Raw genomic sequence first — 23,046 nt, 5'->3', positions numbered from 1 at the left:
AACCACCGTACTTTATCGATAATCCGGACACGTTCGCTTCCAGACGCGGAAACGACGAGACGTACCCGATCTTTCGTAATTGTTGTCCGGTTAACGAGGTTTAACGAGCATTTAACGAGAGATTAACGGCGAATCTCGTTGACCCTGTACCGTAAATATTTCTGTTTACGAGCGCGGCGACGATCGTTAACGTTCCCGGTCGGCGCCGTACCCGCAACGATTTTTCCGCTCGAAGAACCGATAATTTCGTACCGTACTCTACCGATGTAAATAGTCATTAACTCGTACGAGAACCCGTCCGTACGTGGAAATAATAAAAGGGACGGAATGAAAATGGACGCGAGTACCTGTTCGCTCGAGCGAGTAACAAGAGTCACCGGCCGTGTCCCGCGTACACGCAATTCCGATCACCTGCTCTCGTACGTAAAACGATAATAATCCAAGACAAACGTCGCCGCGGCCAAGTTCGGTAGTGATCTCATCCCGATTCCCTGGCACCGAGTACGGGTATCAATCTTCCGATCAATTCTCCGCAAACGCTTCGCCGTTTAAACGCGCCGGCAACCTTTGACCCGGTTCGCTCGTTCAACGTTGCGCCAGTTTTTCTGCTTCCGTGACGACCGGGACAACGTCCGCGTCGCCCGAGTTTTCACGATTTCGAGTCGTAAACGATCCGTACCGACTCCTATCTCGAAACTCGTATTTTTTAACCCCGGGAATAACGTCTCCGAGCGAACCGCGATAAACGTATATAGGTCGATTTCCAACGCTGGAAACACGTTCGTTTTTCCTTTCGACGCGCGTGTGGCACTCGTCACCGATCACCTGCAATCGACTCGAATAGAACGATGAAAACAATTACCGTTTGGTATTGCAGCCGAGTTTGGTAGTGATGTCATCGGCCGTCCCGCGGACGCTCGATCCGCGACCAATTGAGTTTCATGCCACGATCTCCGATTGGTCTTGCTTAACCCCGGAATACACCGAGTTCTTCGTCGCGATCATCCGTGGCTCGGTATCTCGGTTTCTCGAGAGACCGCGGAACCGTCAAGATTCTTCGTACCCGTTCGAATCGGGCCCATTCGCGACCCTCGAGTTGAATTATCGATGCCCGAACTCGCGAATGATGTCACCGCGTAACGCTCGGTCTCCTCGGTGCACGGAATTCCGAGAGTCGAGCGTGTGTTCGTTCGCGTAACCTTGCTCGGTTTGATAATGGCGGTCGCGCGACAGCGAGCGGCGATGCGACAAAACCAGCCGCGGAATTTATGGCAGTTGACATCATTGAATCGTAAACACGGTGTGTACGGGTCGCTCGATTCGCGTGCGACAGCTTGTACATCGCGATCGGGCACGCCAGAATGTCCGAGAACGATTCTTTCGACGAACGATAGTCCAGAAAGCAGCCGTTTTTTAATAATCTTGAAATTTCGTGCACAGGTAGAAGTACACGTTGGAAAACGAGAACGGTGCGACCGATCTGACGCGAAACGTAGTCCTTGGACTCGCAACGTTCCACGATTCATCGATTACGATCGTTTCGATGCTTTTCAACCACGACGAGGAACGATCGCGATTTAGGCTCTCGACGAGTCCCTCGTACATTCGCGCGAGTATAGAAACGGGAACGATTCTTATCTAAATACAAATTACACGAGTCCCGATCCGTTGTTTATCGAACGTTCTACGCGTCGAATAGAAACATCTCCGCATAATCGTCCGATTAGATTCTCGTTCGAAATAAACAGCTACGAGCGTTTTTTGTTCCACGCGTTCGGTGCACGAGTCGCGTTCGAGACCGAGCCTCTGATCGATGTACTCTTCGATTTATCGTAAATTCGAAACGTAATTTATCGTCGACCTTCCCCGCGATACAAAGTCCCGTTGCGAACGTTTCACCGAGAACGACACCGTTTCGCGGAAAATCGAAGTCAATATTATGCCACGAAACAAGCACCTTGGGCGATCCTTCTTATCGAGCTTCCTTTCGAGAGAATTTTCGCATCGTCGTGGAAGCTGGCTTATCCACGTTTCCGGTGACGCAACGTGGTTTCGAGGAAGAGCCCGACGCGTTCAACCTTCGACGACTTCCACCGAGACGTCGGAGATTTCTAAGAGACACGATCGTAATTTGCCTCGATCGTTCGCGGATAGATCGTCGAGGGTGTCTCGTTACGTTGTAATATATTCCATCGTTAACGTCGGTTTGTTCTCGTAGCCGTGACATCGGTTTCGAGGTCTCACGGTGGTCGATGAAATACTTGGAAGCGTGTTCTCCTTCGGACGCACACATCCCGGCGAATATCAATTCCATCCGCCGACGACGACGAGAGTGAATTCAACAGGTACTCCGGGGATGGGGCGGGGTGGGGATGAAACTGAACGACTCGACGCCGCGTCTTTTATTTTCTCCCCCGATCCAGTTAAACGAGACAATCGAAATTGGATTCCACCGGCGTGTTTAACGATGTACGGTTCTCTCGGTTCCGCGAGTATTTCATTTTGACGGGCTCGATGACGGGCTTTCTACTCTTTGAACGATCGCCCGAGATCGCCCACTCGCGGAACACTTTCGAAAGATTCACGGTTCCCGTGGAACTTTTCAACGAGAGTAACGCCGATACCTCCGTTGCCGATGGATGCGCGAAAAGTATGGAACGATGCAGTGTTCGAGGCGACGAACACGGATAAAATATCTCTTTCGAAGATCGTCGACTTGGCGTTCTTCTCGAAGAAATCCTACATTTTTTACGCGTTCTTCTTCTTCGAGATGCGACATTTTTTACGTCTTCTTCTTCTTCTTCGAGATACGACGATAACGCGTCTTTGGCGTGCCGAGATCGTACGCGTTAAAGAGGAAGAACAAAAAAAACGCGTTACGGAGGACCAGTTGGGAAGCTAATGCGATGTTCTTCTCGAAGAAATCGCTCGATCCTTCTCGTTCTTTCGCGTCTAAAACAAATACGGAAAAGTGTCTGCGAAGTATTTAACACGTTTCAGAGACTGTTAAACAGTTGGTAAACAGCGATCCTCTGGAACTCGACGCGTCTACGAGTAATCGAGATTCATTCGTTCGGGCGATCTCGATTAATCGTCCACCCTGTAGATGAAAAGTTCCGCGGCAGGAAGCGTTCAACGTAGACATACATTCTCGGCGGTGTACGTTCGAACGCTGGATCGACGAAAAATGTACGTAACCGCATGTCGGATCCGATGATCGGGATATTGATAATGGCGGTCGTCCGTTCGTACGACGAGCGGCGAATACCGCGCTGAGAGATAACCTCAACGCGAAATTTCAACGCTCGTATCGTCGAAAATTCGCGTTATCTCGAACATAAGCGCGATCCGAGGCGAGACGCGTAACATCGACGCCGTATCTCGCGTGACGAGGGACGTCCTTGTCGCGTCGCAGTAGACCCAAGTAGCGCTGTTTTCGATTGTTCGACGTGCAAACGGCTCTACCGACACGCTCGTTGAACGCGTGTACGCGTAATCGTGTTTTCCATGTCGAGCTGTCACGGCCCGCACGCCGATGTTTCCGAACGAACCACTCCGTACGAAGGCTCCCGTTTCGTCCAAGAATCGAAATCGGAGCACCTCCGTGCGGAAATAAATTTCTCACGCTCGATTCTTTTTTTTTTTTTTCGACGAGCTCGCCCGTCGAACGGTAATTAATTAATTCTTCGCTTCCCGTGACGGAGGCGTTCGTTATTTAACGTTCTCGGTCTCAAAGTGGAAACTGCCGTGAACATTCCCTCCCCTCGAAATGCCAAACGTTCCTTTGCCTTCCCGTTTACACGGTGGCTTCCAGAGCACCATTCAAAGACAGCACGGAGGTCCGCTTTAACGGCGTTAGCAAACGTCACTCGCCTTGTTATCGAATTACAGCGTTTAGTCGGGGAACGAACGTGCTCTTCGAGTATAATGATCGATGCTAACGAACCGAAAACGGTTATACGTGGAACTATTTCAAAAGCGACGGGACGATCCAGGGCTTACCGCGCTGGTACGCTCGAGTAACGGCGGAATTAAACGTGGAACGCTCGGATGCTGGGAATTCGTCTTGGAATTCTCGTCGGACGATCGCCGGCTCGAATCGGCCCGCGTGAATTCGAGATTAGCTTCTCGATTGGTCCTTTGTAACGCGTATTCGATTTTACGCGTTCCGTGTTACCTTTTTTTTTCGTACTTCCTCCTCTACAACGTGTACGATCTTGGCACGCTAAAGACGCGTCATCGTCGTATCGATCGGTGACGAGAGAAATAATTCGGAGAATTATTTAAACGAACGTCGAGATCGATACGAACGTATCCGTGTCTCGATGGAATTCGTTCCGGTTTCGATGTTACGGGATCGAAGAGTTTATACCTCTTTGTCGCGGATCGAGACGAGTCGTCCACGTTACAGTTCCACGCGTTCGCGAAGAATTTTCCATCGAGAGGAATTTACGTAGAAATCGCGCGCGACTCCTCGAAAATTCGATTTCCACGGAATTCGAAAATTCTGGGCTGGTAGACGGTCGGTTTCCGTTCCCGTAAGGATACGGTGCACCGTTCGACGTGCTCTCGACGTCGAAACAGAATCCTCGCTGGAGCACGTACAGAGAGGTAAAAGTGGGTTCCGGTTATGCGATACGATGCAGGCGTGTGCATAAACGCCATCTGCGACGATCTCGCGTTACCTGCATTCCGTCCAGCTAAGCACCGACGTTGGTTTTTAACCTAGGACAGACCGGTTGCCGTAGACAGCGATCATTCGTCGAAACAAACCGATTTTCGAGAAATCGTTCCCTCGCGATCGCACGAACTCAGTTGGCCTCGTCGAACGATAAATCGTTTCGCGATTGTTCGCGAAAAATCACGATCGGTTTTTCACCGATCGATTCAACGTTCAGCGGGAACGACCGAGGCTCTCTTGGTCGAGCTCGGAACCGTTTTATTCCGCGTGGTGTCTTCGAGCCGCGAACAACAAAGCGATTTTCTAGACACGCGCGCGAACTAATTGGCCTCTCGCGAACAACGCGGACAACGTTTCACGTTCCTCGCTAAAAGGGGCGGTGATGTAAACGCGACGTAATAACGTTTCGAATCCGCCGATCCGTGCACACGGATAGTCGAACGAACCGGTGTCTCATCCCGGTGTTTGCGATTCATTTTTGCACGTGGGAATCCGATACGTCGTTTCGCTCCGTCGAGTCGAATTCCGTCGCTGTTATTCGCGCGAGTTGCAAGACGCGTCGATGAATTCAACGTTAATTCGCGATATTCCGCGCGAAACTCTCGCGCGAGGGACACTCGGTAATGGCACTCGGACCCGTTGCGATCCGTCCGACGAACACCGCGCCGCTTTGAACCGCCCCGTGAAAGCACTTGTAATTAGCGAGGTGATAACCAGTTCGATTAGCAGAATCCTCCGTAATTGCCTCCGCGCGACGACGGGCCGGAGTTCATTGACAAAACTCAATAGCATTCCCCGAGAACATTTACTTAACGCGATCCTGTCCCGGGATTAAAAGCAACGGGAACCGTCTAACGAGATGTTACTCGAATTATCGCAGCGCAAATTGGAAGCTCCAGTTGCACGGTGACTGGCCACTCGGGCCAAAGTGAAATTAAAAATACAATTGCCGGTTAATGGCCGAGTCGTTTCCGTCGTTCTTGTTAACGAGCACCGATCGCTCGCGTCGTGGATCTATCCGATTTACATACGCGGCCACCGCGTTGTTAAACCATCCCGGATGGAAGAGACGACCGGTAGAGTACGAATCGTGGAAAGTAACGATAACCGTTGTGGAAAATTCTGTGCAGAATGATCGGAGGGAGCATCGTTCGAACAACGAACGAAGGAGAAAAGCTTCGTGTCCACGATCATTCGTTCAATGGGAAATAATCGTTTGTTCTTGCGCATTTTGTCCAACTCTACCAACGAACCACCTATTTTAATCCCGTTTCCTTCTCGTGTGTTCGCAGAGAGATGTCGCTAAATCAACGAGCGAATTCATCGACAAAGAGCAGGTGACTAGTATGGTAGCGCGGGATGTCGTCGATGACAAACGGTTCGAGAAATTCACCAGCTCTGTTCCGAGATCTCCGGCGGACTCGGCGCAGCAGAGTTCACCGGAGCGACCGGGTTATCCGCGAGGAATCCCTGGACTCAGGGAAGACGATCGACCGAAACCGATTCCAGCCGCTGGAAAACCGAGTCGTCCTCCGCGACGCGAGCAGAGCCCCGAGGAACCGAAAAGGTACCGTATATACGATTCTTCTTCCATCGGTGTTCGAGAATCGAGATTATCGACAATGCGATCGAATTCGAAGTAGGAGCTCCGCGGGGACGGAGCTTTTCGATCGTTAAAATTTGATCGATACTCGACGACGTTGCCGTACTTGTCGCGTAATACAGCCACGAGAACACCGGAGCTTTTCACGAGCGAATGCATCTTGAGATTACACCTTCTCTTCGATGCAACCGGCGCAGCTAATTAACGAATAGCGGAGAACGTGACGCCGAGCTGCGCAAATATTGAAATTTCAAGCTCATTTTAATTAAAGCCGGAGCGCGTACGAAGTCGGAGTATTCTCTAAGTTCGTACCCGGTGTGTACACGAGAGTTTTACGTTTCGAACGAGGTTACGCGGAGCTCCACTGTCGCTTTGGTCGATTCGAAAGCGCGCACTGAACGAGAGACAATACTTAAGAGGATCTTCCACCGTGGAACGTATTTTTATAACCTTTTTTCCTCGATTCTGTTTTACAAAGAAGACTGTATCCTTTACCGACGGAATTCGCACGCGCGTCTACTCGTGTTTCGATAACGTATGCGATCCTTTCGAAGAAAAAAAGACAAAATATCGCCGGTGCGATCTCCGTCGCGATCTTAAACATTCTTAATCGTTTATCGCGGATAGTGGTGAGAAAAAATTTCGACGATTGAAAGAGTAACGACGCTTTGTAGTTCGATCATCGAAATTTCCATTCGTCTCGCATCTGTCGAAGACACGAACCAAATTAGACGATTTCGATTCGATTTCGAGGCATTGCTCGAACCGAGACGAACAAGTAACGAATGTTAAATTATCGCAGAGCTTCCGGTACCAGGACGCAATCGCCGGAAAAGCCGCGCGATTATGTCTCGACCGCGAGGCCGATTCCAGCGGCTGGAAAACCGAGTCGTCCCGAGGAAAGACCGACTCCTGGAAGGGAACCGCGACCCGAGGACGCGACATCGGTGCCTGGAAAACCGGGTCGACCCGACGAAAAGCCAAAGGTTCCCGAGAAACCTGAATACAGGCCGGCCGCCGGAAAACCGAGTCGTCCCGAGGAGAAACCGCGAAAACCGGAGGAGAAACCGAAAAGGGGCGATCAGACGCCGGATTCTCTCGACGAGGATGATGTTCAGCCTGGAAAGATCCCGGACATCCTGTCCAAGATCCCTCTGAAGGAGCAGTGCATCTGCGAGCTCTGCACCTGCGGGTAAGCAAGAAATTTCGTTAGCGAGCTCGTCCTCGCTCTCTCTTTGATATTCGAACGTATCCTCCCGAATGCAAATCTTCGCCTCGCGTTATTCCACCGCTCTGGCTGTTGTTCGTTTTTAACTTCGTGCCTCTCGAGCGGGCTACGCGCGGAGACTTCGCGACGAGGAACGACTGTTTCTTCGGCGATCCTCGAGATACGAGACGCGCGAATTAATTTATACCATCCGAGAGATACTTTGTTTCGGTGGAACACCGCCGCGCGTAACCCACTTTCAGACACGGTTAACGAGATCGGAACACAATACGCGGGCGCGGTCAAAGATGCAAATTAACTGGAGCGGTTCCATCGCGAATTCGACAGCACCTGTCTGTTTTTCGGTTTCTCGGTGTCTCTTTGAAAATCGATCGCGAGAAAACGAACGCGAGTTCGGACTTTCTCTTTCCCGTGATAATTGCCTCGCACCTTGAAAAGCGAAAAAGTTCTTCCCAGAGATCCGTGTATTTGTTAAAAATAACGTTCGCGATCGATCGAGGAACCGTCGGTTTCGCAACGACGCGAGCTTTAATAGTAAACGCGTGACAGTTTCCTCGGTGATGACTATCGTAGAACAAACGAAGACGTTTCACCGTGGCGAGACGAGACTTTCGGAAAGTTCGATAAAAAGAGAAACAATTTTTTCCCCGCCCCGTTCGCTGAATAATTAACCACTCGCGATAAATTAATTCGCCGAGAACGACAGGTGGACGCGTTACAACGGAAGATCGTCCATTAACTATGTTCATTATTTTGCGGAAACACGCGCGATTCAAATTACACCCCGCGAGTTCGTTCTTTCGATAGAGGAGGAGACGGGGAAAAAATTGTTATTTCCGCGCGAACGTTCTCGGAATTATTAATCGGTCGCTCGATCGGACGTGGTGATTCCAATTACAGCGAGATTTCGTCATCGTGACCGTGCATGCGTCAGCTTTTTTAAAAAACTCCTCGAACGCCGCGATCCGATATCACGATCGATACACACGGAACACACACCGTGGCAGCGAGCTGAGTCTCGCTCGAGCGGAGACCCGCCGCGGAGAAGCCATCGGAACGAGTTTAGGACGCGAGGACGAAATAAAAATAACGCGACCGATTTGGGTCTCGTCTTCCTTGATATTCTTACGCGCGCGGTTTCCTCGATTATTCCGCGAGCACGCTTTCAGGGTGATCGCATCGTTCTCCCGATAACAGCGCTACCTGTTGGATCCGCGCTCCTACATCCTGCGAAGACGTTTGTTTAGACAACCGCTTCCCGAGGAGCGAGCAACGAATGGAAAACGGATGGAGGAGGAAATTGTGCGTGTGCTTTGCACAGCCAACGATGCATTTCCCCGCAACGGAATTCCTCTACGCGATGGAAGACACCCTAATGGCCCTTCGAGACCTTCGAGCGTTCAGGGAACGATTTTAACCGTAAATCGAATCCAACGAATTAATCGCGAAACGTCTTAGATTGAAATGGAACAAAAATGAGAATCGCTACGAACGAATATATATTCTCCGTTGGAAACGGTTCGTCGTGTACATCGTCTACATCGCGTTACGAAACTGTGTATGCAGACGAAGGGAGCTCGCTCGTGCACGCGAGGCTCTGTAAAGTGGGACACGAGACCCAAGCCCTTTTACGGGAAGTCGATTCCGACCAATCGCGATCGGTCGTTCGTTCTTCTTCCTTATGCGATCGGCGAGCCGCGACCTCCCCCGGCAAGGTGATCGCGATTTAAATTTAAGGTGATCAGCTCGCGACACACTCCCGTCTCGTCGCGTACCGTGAAGGACGAAGGTACCGTTCGGCCCTAAAATCAAGGACGCCGAGACCCCGCGTCGATAAATCCCGCGTTTCCTTGTTTGGAATCGTCTCGAAGGTGATTCGCGGACGGCGTCGAAGTCGAAAGCGATTTCTCGAGACGGTGACTCTCTCCATCGGCGCAAGGACAAGGATTTGCAATTTAGGTCAGGATGGCGCGATCGAGAGCCGCTCGATCGCGATATCGACGTACTTGCGAGTCAAACGGTTCTTCCTTCCTCTTTTGTTTCTTTTCCCTTTTCCTTATTTTTTTTTCGTCGCGGAAAAACATTCCAGAAGGTAAACCGCTCACTTCCGTGCGAATTTGTCTCGAAGTTCAAGGAAACGTTTCTCGCGTTCGAGTCCAGGCGAGAACGATCCTACTTCCGAATCGAAATTTCGGATTTTGCGTAAAGAGGTTCCAAGAGCGCTCTTGTTCCATCGTTACAAATTACACCGGTTTCGTAACGTTTACGAACGGCCGCGAGACTTTGTCGAAGAAGAAGAATACTAAATTTTCGGATCGCGAAGAATCGCGGTCAGTCGGCGGAGTTCGTTTTTCGAATATCGAAACTATTACTTCTCGCGACCACGATCGTTTTTCCCCTGGACGTTCTTCGTTCGTATTCCGAGTACGTAAATGGGATCGGCCTCGGCTCGCGGTAAATTCGCGCCGATAAATGTAATCCCGGTTCTCGCCAGATTGAAACGCTTGACCCAAATCGAACCCTGTCCCGCGAACAAACGCGATCGAGAGATCGCAGACAATTGGTTGCGCGCTTGTGGTCCGCGAGGGTTGTTCCGGCTCGTCCGCTACAGCCCGTAATGGCGTTCGAGAGCAAGCAAGTTTTCGCAACGTCGATTTCTCGGGTCTCGTGTTAAACACGGATCGCTATAGGTACGAAGCGTCCGATCGCGGGAGAGATAAGATCGTTTACCCTTCCCGGGCTTTTCCCAACGTTTCCACTTACTTTTCGGAAGACATCGAGTCGTAAAATACGGACGACCGCAAATCCTGGAACATCGTACGTCGAGTCGTTATCATTAGGTCGTACCGAAAGTCGTTTCGTTTTTTTTGCTGAAAATGAAACACGATTTTTTTTAGAGCGTGCCACACGTTTTATTAAATTATACATTCTCCATTTCGGAAAACGAAATCACTTTCCGAACGACCCAATATTTTCGTATCGTAGAAATCCGTGACCGATTTCACCTTCTTTTCAAATTAGAACCGGTAACGGACATTTGCCCGATCGGTATCAAAGTATCGAAACAGCATCGTTAAATCAGATACTCGTTCTCGACACCGTTTTAAACGGGTTGAAGCGTCCGTTATCGAATCCTAGCGACTCGTTCCGTGTTCGATCCCGTTTGTTGAAAGCCGCGCGATGATAATTATTCACGATCGGGAACGATTTGTTTTTTTCTTTTTTTTTTCGAGTCGCGTACGTTCGACGAAATTAATCAAAAGAGGGAGAAAAACAGGTTCGAATCGCGGTCTCGCGTCGCGTCCGGTCGACGAAAGGCGTTTACGCGTCTGTTTGAATCGCGTGGAACAGAGTCGCGCGGCAAACACGATATTCCCGCTAACACGAAATAACAGATCGCGCCAAAACAAACGGTCGTTCTGCATCGCAATTTGGCGCTCGTACGTGGTTTTCTGTTTCGCCTTTTACAGCGAGCCGGTCGGCGAAGCGTTCGCGCGCATCGTTGCGTACGTGTCGCGAGTTACGAGGACGTCTCTTGCGAAATCTCTCTTTGACCGACTTCCAATTTCCAAATGGACCGCGCGGGTTTCGACGCGAATGGAACTGGTTACGGCGTACGAATCCGCTTACATCGATTCAAACGTCTCGCTGGACTCTCCTAAGTGCTGTTTGCTTCGATGTTTTAACGACGACACGATGGATTTTATTACCTGGGGAAAGAAGCGTTCGTAATCGAGAAACCTTTCGAAAACGTTACATCAGCGAAACACGCGTTTCGAGATCCCTCGTTTCGACCGTTATGGAAGAGAATTTTTTGTTGTTTTTTTTTTTCTGCTTCAAACGCGAGCAATTACGCGCTTCGTCGACGAATCGCCTTCGAACGACGACAAGAAGTTTTCGAATCGATCGAGATCGTACCACGTGGAAATTTGACGATTCTTTTCGACGCTCGAGCACGTCGTCGACCGATACTTACGGTCGAGCCACCCTTCGAAATCGCCGAAAGAAAATTGCGAGATTTATTCTCCTCGATTCGTGTTTTCGAGCCGCGTGTTCGGGTCGATCGAGAAACAATCTCCCTTTGGTAATTCGTTGCGGAAGTGTCGTTCCAAGTGTCCGCGAGTGGCGATCTATTTCCACTCTCGAACGAGGGAACGTCGATCCAGTCGCGGCATTCGAAGATTCTCGGAGTGTACATTCTGTGATGAATCCTTTCGCGTTCGTCACGGTTTCCACCGGCTCGAAACATCGGCGGATGTATAGAGAAAAGCGCGTGAAAATTTTGGCAGGCTGCACTCTCCCTAATTGACATGGAGATTACGGTATCGTCCCGCGGATCCGTAGACAGCCGTCGATGTTTCCTCGCTTCGTTAATTGGCAATTACAGCGTACCGAAAACGACGAATACGTCGCAGTATATTGTTCGGTAAAGCCAATAAAGTCGGAATGCTGTCTAAAAACGTTATCGTTATCGGGTTAAACGCGGCCTCGCGTTCCCCTGGAAAAATCACAGTTTCCCCGCAGAAAAGCCGCTTCGATTTATCCGAGCCTTGAACGACGCCGATCGAACGGGTTAAAAATAGAGCATCGAATCGTAACGATGAGCGTTAAAAATTTTGCGGCGAGCGATCGATCGTTAACGTAAATATTCCACGCGAGACGACGATTAGCCGACAGATGTCAGCTACGCAAATAGCGATATCGTTTTTCAACGTAACGCCGATACGTGTGTCGCGAATTTTTCCGTCATCTCCGATTCCCTCGATGACATCGCGAGTACAGTCGCGAAGTCGCGCGATATTTCCCGATCGCGAGTACGCGAACGGTTAACACGGGAACGGTTCGGCAGCCAGTAGCGAATTGTGTTTCAATTAGGCTCGGCTAACGCGCAGCCTGCACGAAATCTACCGAACACGCGACCGTCCCACTGGCACGACAATGATCACGTGCGTGACCGCAACGACGTCCGCGAGAACCATACTCGTCGGTTTATCAATGGACTCGACGCGCCGTTATCCGTCTGGTCTGTGTCGCAACGAACGATGCCCAAATCGACGTCCACGTCCAATTAGGAATACCAGCTTGGGTCGTTGCTCCCGATGTGCAAAAAGTTGTCCCGTTTCAGGCGTCATCGTTGCCCTCACAACCTGCCTCAGGATCATCTGGAGCTGTCGCGAGACGAGCCGGTTCACGCGGTCACCTCCTACCGCGAGGAGTTCGACGAGAAACACGTCGACAGACAGACGATACACTACCACGAGGATCATCTTCGGATGGAGGGCGACTTCATCGGCGAGAGGCGCACGGATTACGTAGCCACGAGGGGCGAGAGAGCACCGGTGAGGAAACCGCAGGATCATCTCAAACCGGAGGGTGAATTCATCGGCAGACCGAGGGAGGAGGCCCCCACCAGGGGCGAAAGGGCTCCGGTGAGAAAGCCGCAGGATAACTTGAAGCCCGAGGGAGAATTCATCGGTCGACCGCGAGAGGAGGCCCCGAAATACGGAGATCGCGCCCCGGTTAAAAGACCGCAGGACAATCTCAAACCGGAAGGGGATTTCGACGGTGAGTTTTCTTCTCGAATCGTGGAAAAGCCAACGGTCGAGATTCATCGCGAGAAATACCCTCCGATTCGATTTTTAACGTTTCCAATCGATTCGGGTCAGATCGACGCTGAGTTTGGGTAAGTTCTCTCCTTCGAGAATTCCTCGAAGAGAGAGAACCGCCGCTCGTGGACGAACGGTCTCGTTACCCATCGCGCACTGCGTCCAAGTAACTTCGATTAAAATACAATTTCTAACTTTGTTCAACATCCAGGTACAACCACCACGGAGCTGGTGTTCACCGGTTCACCCGGCGTACGACCAAGCCCGGTACGTCGGAACACTTACACGAAGGTCGAGGGTGAATTCATCGACGCGACCACCACGCGATCCGAGTACATCGACCATCGAACCATCCAACGCGCCGACATCGTCAAACGAACGGACAACCTCACCGTGGGAGAGGGTGAATTCACGGTAGGTTATCGCGAGGTGGACGTATATCTTTGACGCGTGCCCGTGTCCTCGAGATGTCCCAATTTCTTTCTACCGCGGGTTCCTCCGCTTATCGGACGAAAAATCTGCTGCAGGGTACCTCTCGTCTCAAGGAGGATTTCCACAGTTACGATGCGATCGAACGAGAACCGCGACGTCGTCTCACCTACACGGAGGAGGACGACCGATTCTACAGCACGACCGATATCACGGAGAGCACCACGACCACGCAGGAACAATACCGAAGTTTCGATCAGACCGATTACAGAACCACGGCCGTAATCAGACGGGACGACAACCTGAAGCCCGAAGGACCGTTCGAAGGTGTCCCGTTGACCAAAGACGACTACGTCGTCCCGGCGATAACCAGGAGGCCCGAACCGCAAAAACCCAAGGACAATCTACGATCCGAGGGACCGTTCGAGGGAAGACCGAAGGACGATTACAAACCGACCAGGGGAGAGAGGGCCGATGTCAAACGTCCCGAGGACAATCTCAGACCCGAAGGGCCATTCGAGGGGCGACCAAAAGACGATTACGCACCCAAGACTGCCGAACGTCCCGAAGTGACGAGACCACGCGACAATCTCAGACCCGAAGGACCCTTCGAGGGACGACCCAAGGACGATTATATGCCAACCAGAGGCGAGAGAGCGGACGTCAAACGACCGGAAGATAATTTGAGACCGGAAGGTCCCTTCGAGGGAAGACCAAAGGACGATTTCTCGCCGAAAAGAGCCGAACGCCCGGAACCGAAGAGACCCCGGGACAATTTGAGACCGGAAGGACCCTTCGAAGGTCGTCCCAGAGACGATTACAAACCCACCAGGGGCGAAAGGGCCGATGTTAAACGTCCGGAGGACAACTTGAGACCGGAGGGACAGTTCGAGGGACGACCCAAGGACGATTACATGCCGACCAAGGGGGAAAGGGCAGACGTTAAACGACCGGAAGATAATTTAAGACCCGAAGGACCCTTCGAGGGAAGACCCAAGGACGATTATACCCCGAAATGGGCGGAACGTCCGGATGTGAAGAGACCGCGGGATAATTTGAGACCCGAGGGACCGTTCGAAGGTCGCCCGAAAGACGATTTCGCGCTGAAACGTGGAGAACGACCGGAAGTCAAACGACCGGAGGACAATTTGAGACCAGAGGGTCCGTTCGAGGGACGACCCAAGGACGATTACATGCCGACCAAGGGGGAAAGGGCAGACGTTAAACGACCGGAAGATAATTTAAGACCCGAAGGGCCCTTCGAGGGAAGACCCAAGGACGATTATACCCCGAAATGGGCGGAACGTCCGGATGTGAAGAGACCCCGGGATAATTTGAGACCCGAGGGACCGTTCGAAGGTCGCCCGAAAGACGATTTCGCGCCGAAACGTGGAGAACGACCGGAAGTCAAACGACCGGAGGACAATTTGAGACCAGAGGGTCCGTTCGAGGGACGACCCAAGGACGATTACATGCCGACCAAGGGGGAAAGGGCAGACGTTAAACGACCGGAAGACAATTTAAGACCCGAAGGACCCTTCGAGGGAAGACCCAAGGACGATTATACCCCGAAATGGGCCGAACGTCCCGATGTCAAGCGACCTCGGGACAACTTGAGACCGGAAGGTCCGTTCGAGGGTCGTCCCAAGGATGATTTTTCACCCAAGCGTGGAGAACGTCCCGAGGTGAAACGGCCCGAGGACAATTTGAGGCCCGAGGGACCTTTCGAAGGAAGACCGAAGGACGATTACGCGCCAAAATGGGCCGAACGTCCCGACGTAAAGAGACCGCAAGATAATCTCAGACCGGAAGGACCCTTCGAGGGACGTCCAAAGGACGATTACCTGCCAGCGAGAGGAGAGAGGGCAGACGTCAAACGTCCCGAAGATAACCTTAAGCCCGAAGGTCCCTTCGAGGGAAGGCCCAAAGACGATTTCTTACCGAAGAGGGCCGAACGTCCGGAACCGAAGAGACCGCAAGATAACCTCAGACCGGAAGGACCGTTCGAAGGTCGTCCGAAGGACGATTACATGCCGACCAGAGGCGAGAGAGTCGACGTGAAACGTCCGGAAGATAACTTGAGACCCGAGGGTCCGTTCGAGGGTCGTCCAAAGGACGACTTTACTCCAAAAACTGCCGAACGTCCGGAAGCGAAGAAGCCTCGGGACAACTTGAGACCGGAAGGACCCTTCGAGGGTCGTCCCAAGGACGACTTTTCACCCAAGCGTGGAGAACGACCGGAGATCAAGCGTCCCGAGGACAATTTAAGACCCGAAGGACCCTTCGAAGGCCGACCCAAGGACGATTACCAACCAACCAGAGGCGAAAGGGCCGATGTGAAACGGCCGGAAGACAATCTAAGGCCGGAGGGACCGTTCGAAGGACGTCCGAAAGACGACTTCGCACCCAAGACGGCCGAACGACCCACAGTAGTACGTCCTCGGGACAATTTGAAACCCGAAGGACCGTTCGAGGGACGACCCAAGGACGATTACGCGCCAACCAGGGGGGAGAGAGTCGATGTTAAGCGACCGGAGGATAATTTGAAACCCGAGGGTCCCTTCGAGGGAAGACCCAAAGACGATTTCACTCCGAAGAGAGCGGAACGTCCCGAAGCGAAGAGACCTCAGGACAATCTAAGACCGGAGGGTCCGTTCGAGGGTCGTCCGAAAGACGATTTCGCACCGAAAACTGCCGAACGTCTCGAAGTCAGAAGGCCTCAGGACAATCTGCGTCCCGAGGGTGAAATTGAGTATCGTCCTAAGGACAAGTATACTCCCGGCGAGAAACGCACGCCTTTCAAACATCCGGACAATTTGTATCCAGAGGGCGAATTCGAGAGACCCAGCCCCGTGACTTACGGTCCAGCTGAAAGGGCACCTATCGTCCGTCACCCGGATAACCTGTTCCCCGAGGGCGAATTTCCGGACAGAGAACGCGCAACCTTCAGCCCCGCGGAGCGCAGAACTCCCATCAAGCACGACGACAATCTTCGTCCCGAAGGTCCCTTCGAGGGAAGACCAAAAGACGATTTCTCACCCAAGAGGGCAGAGCGTCCGGAAGTGAAGAGACCGCAAGATAACCTCAGACCGGAAGGACCGTTCGAGGGACGTCCAAAGGACGATTACACCCCGACCAGAGGAGAGAGGGCAGATGTCAAGCGTCCCGAAGATAATCTGAGACCGGAAGGTCCATTCGAGGGAAGGCCCAAAGACGATTTCTCGCCGAAGAGAGCCGAACGTCCAGAAGTGAAGAGACCGGAGGACAATCTGCGTCCCGAAGGTGAGTTCGAGAGACCGGAGAAACCCGTGGTTGGTCCTGCGGAGAAACGTACCCCGATCAAGCATCCGGACAACCTTCGTCCAGAGGGTGACTTCGATCGACCGGATCACGAGGAGTATCGTCCAGCGGAGAGGCCAGAAGTCATGAAACCCAAAGACAATTTGAAACCAGAGGGTGACTTCGAGAGACCTCGTCCCGAGAAGTTCGGTCCGGCCGAAAGACGAACGCCCATCAAGCACCCCGATAATTTGAAACCCGAGGGAGAATTCGTTGGCAAGCCCAGAGACGATTTCACCCCAACCAAAGGGGACAGAGCCGTTGTTAAAAGACCCGAGGACAATCTGAGGCCCGAAGGACCCTTCGAAGCTCGACCCAAGGACGACTATCAACCTGTCCACGGTGAACGCGTGGAGATCGTCAAACGAACCGACAATCTGCGAATGGAAGGCAACATCGAGACCTACAGATCCAGGGACGAGTACACGGACTTCCTGATCCGCGAGAGAACCGAGATAACCAAGTACCAGGACAACCTTCGCATGGAGGGCACGTTCACCGACGTAAGAACCAGGGACGATTTCAAGGTGGTGAAGGGCGAACGAGTCGATATCGTGAAGCATCCCGATAATCTGAAACCCGAGGGTCCGTTCGAGGGTCGTCCCAAGGACGATTACACCCCCAAGAGAGCGGAGAGACCGGAGGTCAAGAGACCGGAGGATAATCTGAAACCGGAGGGTGAATTCCTCGGCAGACCCAAGGAGGAAGCTCCCAAAAAGGGCGAGAGAGCTCCGATCAAGAAACCGCAGGACAACTTGAAGCCGGAGGGAGAGTTCGAGAGACCCAAACCGGAGGAGTTCAAGCCTGCCGAGAGGCCCGTTGCCAAGAAACCGCGCGACAATTTGAAACCGGAAGGAGACTTTGTCGGTCGTCCCAAGGAAGAAGCTCCGAAGAAAGGCGAGAGAGCGGAGGTCAAGAGACCGAAAGACAATCTCTATCCCGAGGGTGAGATCGAGATGCCGGAAAAGAAACCGGTCGGCCCTGCCGAGAGAAGAACTCCCATCAAACACGCCGACAATCTGCGATCAGAAGGAGAGTTCGAGAGACCACGTCCCGAGGAGTTCAAGCCGGCCGAGAGGCCAGTGGCGAAGAGACCCCAGGACAATTTGAAGCCCGAGGGCGAGTTCGTCGGTCGTCCGAAAGAAGAGACGCCGATCAGAGGCGACAGAGCCGACGTCAAGAGACCCGAGGACAACTTGAAGCCGGAGGGAACCTTCGAAAGGCCTGAGAAGAAACCTGTTGGTCCTGCCGAGAAGAGGAGTCCCATCAAGCATCCGGATAATCTGAAACCGGAAGGTGACTTCGAGAGACCCAGGCCCAAGAAGATCGGTCCAGCCGAAAAGAGAACGCCCATCAAACATCCGGACAATTTGAAGCCCGAGGGCGACTTTGTCGGCAAGCCCAAAGAGGAGGCTCCGAAACGCGGCGAACGAGCGGACGTGAAGCGACCCAGGGACAATTTGCGACCCGAGGGCGACTTTGAAAGACCGGAGAAGTCCCCGGTGAAACCCGCGGAGAAACGCACGCCGATCAAGCATCCCGACAATCTCAAACCCGAGGGAGAATTCGTCGGCAAACCCAAGGACGACTACAAGCCGACCAGAGGCGAACGAGCAGACGTTAAGAGGCCGGAGGACAATCTGAAACCGGAAGGGCCCTTCGAAGGTCGTCCCAAGGACGACTACCAACCCGTACGTAGCGAACGTGTCGACGTCGTCAAACGTACCGACAACCTTCGCATGGAAGGCAACATCGAGACCTACAGATCCAGGGACGAGTACACGGACTTCCTGATCCGCGAACGAACCGAGGTGACCAAGTATCAGGACAACCTTCGTATGGAAGGTGAGTTCACCGATGTGAGAACAAGAGACGACTTCAAGATGGTGAGAGGCGAACGCGTGGAGGTCGTCAAGCATCCCGATAATCTGAGGCCGGAAGGTCCCTTCGAGGGTAAACCGAAGGACGATTACGCCCCGAAGAGGGCCGAGAGACCCGAGATCAAGAAGCCGGAGGACAACTTGAAGCCCGAGGGAGAGTTCGAAAGGCCAGAGAAGAAACCGGTCGGTCCTGCGGAGAGACGATCGCCGATCAAACACGACGACAACTTGAAGCCCGAGGGAGAGTTCGTCGGACGACCCAAGGAGCAAGCTCCTAAGAGAGGCGAGAGGGCAGACGTGAAGAAACCCAGAGACAACTTGCGCCCAGAGGGCAGCTTCGAGAGGCCCGAGAAGAAACCCGTAGGTCCTGCGGAGAAGAGGAGTCCCATCAAACATCCGGATCACCTGCGTCCCGAGGGAGAATTCGTTGGCCGTCCCAAGGAAGATGCTCCCGTCAAAGGCGAACGAGCCGACGTCACCAGACCAAAGGACAATCTGCGTCCCGAGGGAGAGTTCGAGAGACCTCAGAAGTCTCCCGTTGGTCCAGCCGAGAGGCGAACACCTATTCGCCACGAGGACAATCTTCATCCCGAGGGTGACTTCGCGGGACGTCCGAAAGACGATTTCGCTCCCAAACGCGCGGAGAGACCCGTTCAGAAGAAGCCCAAGGACAATCTTAAGCCCGAGGGCGAGTTCGTTGGCAGACCCAAGGACGACTACAAGCCCACTAAGGGCGAAAGAACCGAGATCGTCGTTCATCGGGACAATCTGAAGATGGAGGGTGACATAGACGTGCGTCGGTCCAGGGACGACTACAAGAGCGTGACGAGAGTGGAGCGCGTGGACGTGGTTCGCAGAGAGGACAACTTGAAGATGGAGGGTGAGTTCGTCGACGTTCGTAGACGGGACGATTACAGGGTGACTCGTGGTGAGCGCAGCGAGATCGTCAGACACGAGGACAATCTTCGTACCGAGGGTGAATTCGAGCGACCGGAGAAGTCGCCGGTCGGTCCGGCGGAAAGACGATCGCCCATCAAGCATCCCGACAACTTGAAGCCCGAGGGACAGTTCGCGCAACGGCCCAAGGCGTCGACGCCAACCAGGGGCGACAGAGTCCCCGTCAAGAAGCCCAAGGACAATTTGAAGCCCGAGGGAGAGTTCGAGAGGCCGGAGAAGAGTTCGTTCGGTCCGGCGGAGAGGCGTTCGCCGATCAAACATCCGGACAACCTGCACCCGGAAGGCGAGTTCGTTGGAAGACCGCGACAGGAGACGCCGACCAAGGGAGAACGCATGGACGTCAAGAGACCCAAGGACAATCTGCACCCCGAGGGAGAGTTCGCCAAACGAACCCCCCAGAAGGTGGGACCCGCCGAGAGACGAACCCCCATCCGCCACGAAGACAACCTTCATCCGGAGGGAGACTTCTACGTCTCGCCAAAGGACGACTTTGGACCCAAGAGGGCCGAGCGTGTCCCGGTTAAGAAGCCCCAGGACAATCTGCGCCCCGAAGGCGAGATCGAGGTTAGTCCTTCGTCCAGGGACGACTACAGATACGTGAACGGGGAACGAATGGAGGTCCGTCGACACGAGGACCATTTGAGAATGGAAGGAGAGATCGACGTTCGTCGATCGAGGGACGATTACAAGAGGATCACGAGGGTGGAGAGAGTCGACGCGAAGAAACGCGAGGACAACTTGAAGATCGAGGGAGAGTTCGTGGACGTGCGTCGCAAGGACGACTACACTCGTGTTCTCGTCGAACGAACTCCGATCAAGAGGCATCCGGACAATCTGCGTCTCGAGGGAGATTTCGAGCGTCCGCAGGAGTCCCCGCTGGGACCCGGAGAGAGGAGAACGCCCATCAAGCATCCGGACAATCTGAAACCGGAGGGCGATTTCGAGCGCAGAAGTCCGGAGAAGATGGGCCCGATCGAGCGGCGATCGCCTATCCGTCGCGAGGACAACTTGCGACCCGAGGGCGAGTTCGTTGGCAGACAGCGCGACGACTTCGTGCAGAAGAGAGGCGAGAGGACCGAAGTGGTGCGCCGGGAGGACAATTTGAGGATGACGGGCGATTTCCAGGACACCACGTCGCAGAGATCCACGTACGCGGTGGTTCGCGGTGAACGCGCCGAGATCAAACGCCACGAGGACAATCTAAAGGTGAGCACGGGCACCATGGAGACCAAAACGACCTCCAGGGATATGTACACACCCACGAGGAAGGACGACTCGCCGAACGGAAAGACCGTGAGCCGCAGACACCACATGGAGTCCTCGATCAACTTGGGCGACGACAACACCACCGTGTCTACCACCGCCCAGAGAAACTACAACACCTTCACGAAACGCACCGCCAAGGAAGTGGCGGCGAAGATCAGCACCATGGACTCGGACGTCAGAAGAAACGTCTCCACCGAGTCCAAGACCTTGGAAAACGGCACGGTGATCACCACATTGAAGAAAACCTCTAGCTCGGCCCAGTCCGGGGAAAGAGTCTCGTCGGCTCAGAACGTTCAACATCACACCGTGACGGATCGTCGCGCCATACCGACGGGCGAATTCGGTCAGCAGTCGGACTCGAGAAAATCGTTGACGAGCAGTCAACAGTACATCAACGAGCACCACCAGAAGGTACACTCGAGCGAACAGCATCTCAGATCGCAGAACATCTCTCAGTCGCGACGAGTGCTGGACGACAGATCGATGATCACGGACGCTCAGAGTCACCGGGGTCAGACGATCGAGCATCAGAAGCAACTCGAACGACACCATCAGGAGACCAGCAAGAGGGATTACGTGAACACTCAGCACATGGAGTCGCGACAGACCTCGACCAGACAGAGACAACATCACGAGCAGCACACGGTGTCCAGCCAAGCTCGCTACAACTCGAACCAGACGAGCAGCGCCGAGTTCAGACAGGCGATCGGCGGTCAACCGGCGGAGAGATCGCAGCCGGACGGTGGGCTGGCCAAGACCAGTCATCACAGAAAGAACGTGATCTCCTCGTCCGCGGACGTCACCAACTCGGTGCTTCACAGACGCGGAACGGTGGCCACCTCCACGGAGGCGCTTCACACGATCTCGTCCACGGCTGCCGACCAGAAGAAGAGCATCTCCAATCTAGCCGAGAGCGGCCAGTACATCAGCAACTCGAGTCAGAGCAGCGATCGTAGGAGCCTGACCTCCCTGCATCGCAGCACCAAGGATGCAAACCCTTGGGCATCTTCGACGTACGAGCGTCCACAGAGAATCGTCCGCCAGGACAACCTGACGGTCGGTGGGAAGTTCTATTCGCACAGCGAGGCCAAGAACTACGGGAACTTCAGCACCCAGAAGGTGGAGAGAGTCCAGAGACAGGCGAACGAGTCCCACATCAGCCTCGGGGACGGCACCACCGTCACCTCCAGCATGTACAGAAGGGAATACGCACCGAGACACAAGGGACCTTGTCCAGCGGCTCTCATAGAGGCCAAGCAAGCTCCCTTCAAGCACACCAGGGACACACCGAAACACAAGTTCTACATGCCGGTCGTTTCGAATTAAAGTCGTTCTCCAATCGCGAAGATTCACGGGGACGGATAAAGGGAGCTGCGCGTATTTCACCGTCTGGGATGATACGTTTTCTTTCGTTTCTCGATCGGAGGCACACGTTCGTTTTTTTTTTCTTCTTTTTGTCGGAGAATCGCGCTGCAATCGACGATCTTCTGTTCCCTTTTTTCGAAATTCACCGGGTCGTGCAGCTTCGTTATCCGCCTTCGACAAAATTAGCGTCTAATCGTAAGCGTAAAGGTTCGTATAAATTGCTGTGATGAGCTCGCGTCGAACGGTATTTATTTCTCGCGTCGTCGGAAAACCAGGCTGGATGCGTAATAAGTGTAGACTTATACGTAATTATAGTATATATACATATATACGCGTAAACGAATGTACAGGGTGTGGAAAATTGTGCGACGTTTGTTAATATCTTTGGGAGCTGTAAGGGACAAAGGCTCGTTACAGCGTTGTATTCGGTACGGTGAAAATTTTTAATGGGAAACATATCCTTAAGATTAAGATGTATAATCCAATACCTGTTACCGATTCGGAGATATCGATTCGTAATTGCATCGACACCCTGTATGCATCGATACACTTTTATCCTCGAGGAAGGATATATGAAACGATATCGATGTCGCTTGGACTGTGAGAGCGCGCGGATCAAATTCGTTAAGATATTTTCTTTGTCACTTTAAGCCACGTGTATTACAAAGCAATAACTAGAGCTTAAATCCGTG

General features: G+C 53.0%; 1 protein-coding gene across 1 annotated transcript in view; it reads left to right on the top strand.

The window, feature by feature from the left end:
- Positions 1-22,324, top strand: part of Sdb (SAXO downstream of blistered) — a 28,086-nt gene extending 5,762 nt beyond the window's left edge. The window contains exons 2-6 of the mRNA XM_076320823.1: positions 5,974-6,248; positions 7,087-7,476; positions 12,638-13,077; positions 13,330-13,532; positions 13,646-22,324. Of these exons, the coding sequence (XP_076176938.1) occupies positions 5,974-6,248; positions 7,087-7,476; positions 12,638-13,077; positions 13,330-13,532; positions 13,646-22,315 (9,978 nt within the window). The 3' untranslated portion in view covers positions 22,316-22,324. The remainder of the gene's footprint in view (positions 1-5,973; positions 6,249-7,086; positions 7,477-12,637; positions 13,078-13,329; positions 13,533-13,645) is intronic.
- Positions 22,325-23,046: the final 722 nt, after the last annotated feature.

The sequence above is a fragment of the Ptiloglossa arizonensis genome, chromosome 9 (genome assembly GCF_051014685.1).
Source record: "Ptiloglossa arizonensis isolate GNS036 chromosome 9, iyPtiAriz1_principal, whole genome shotgun sequence".
In the NCBI taxonomy this organism is placed as follows: Eukaryota; Metazoa; Arthropoda; class Insecta; order Hymenoptera; family Colletidae; genus Ptiloglossa; species Ptiloglossa arizonensis.
This window is presented reverse-complemented; position numbering and strand designations above follow the sequence as displayed.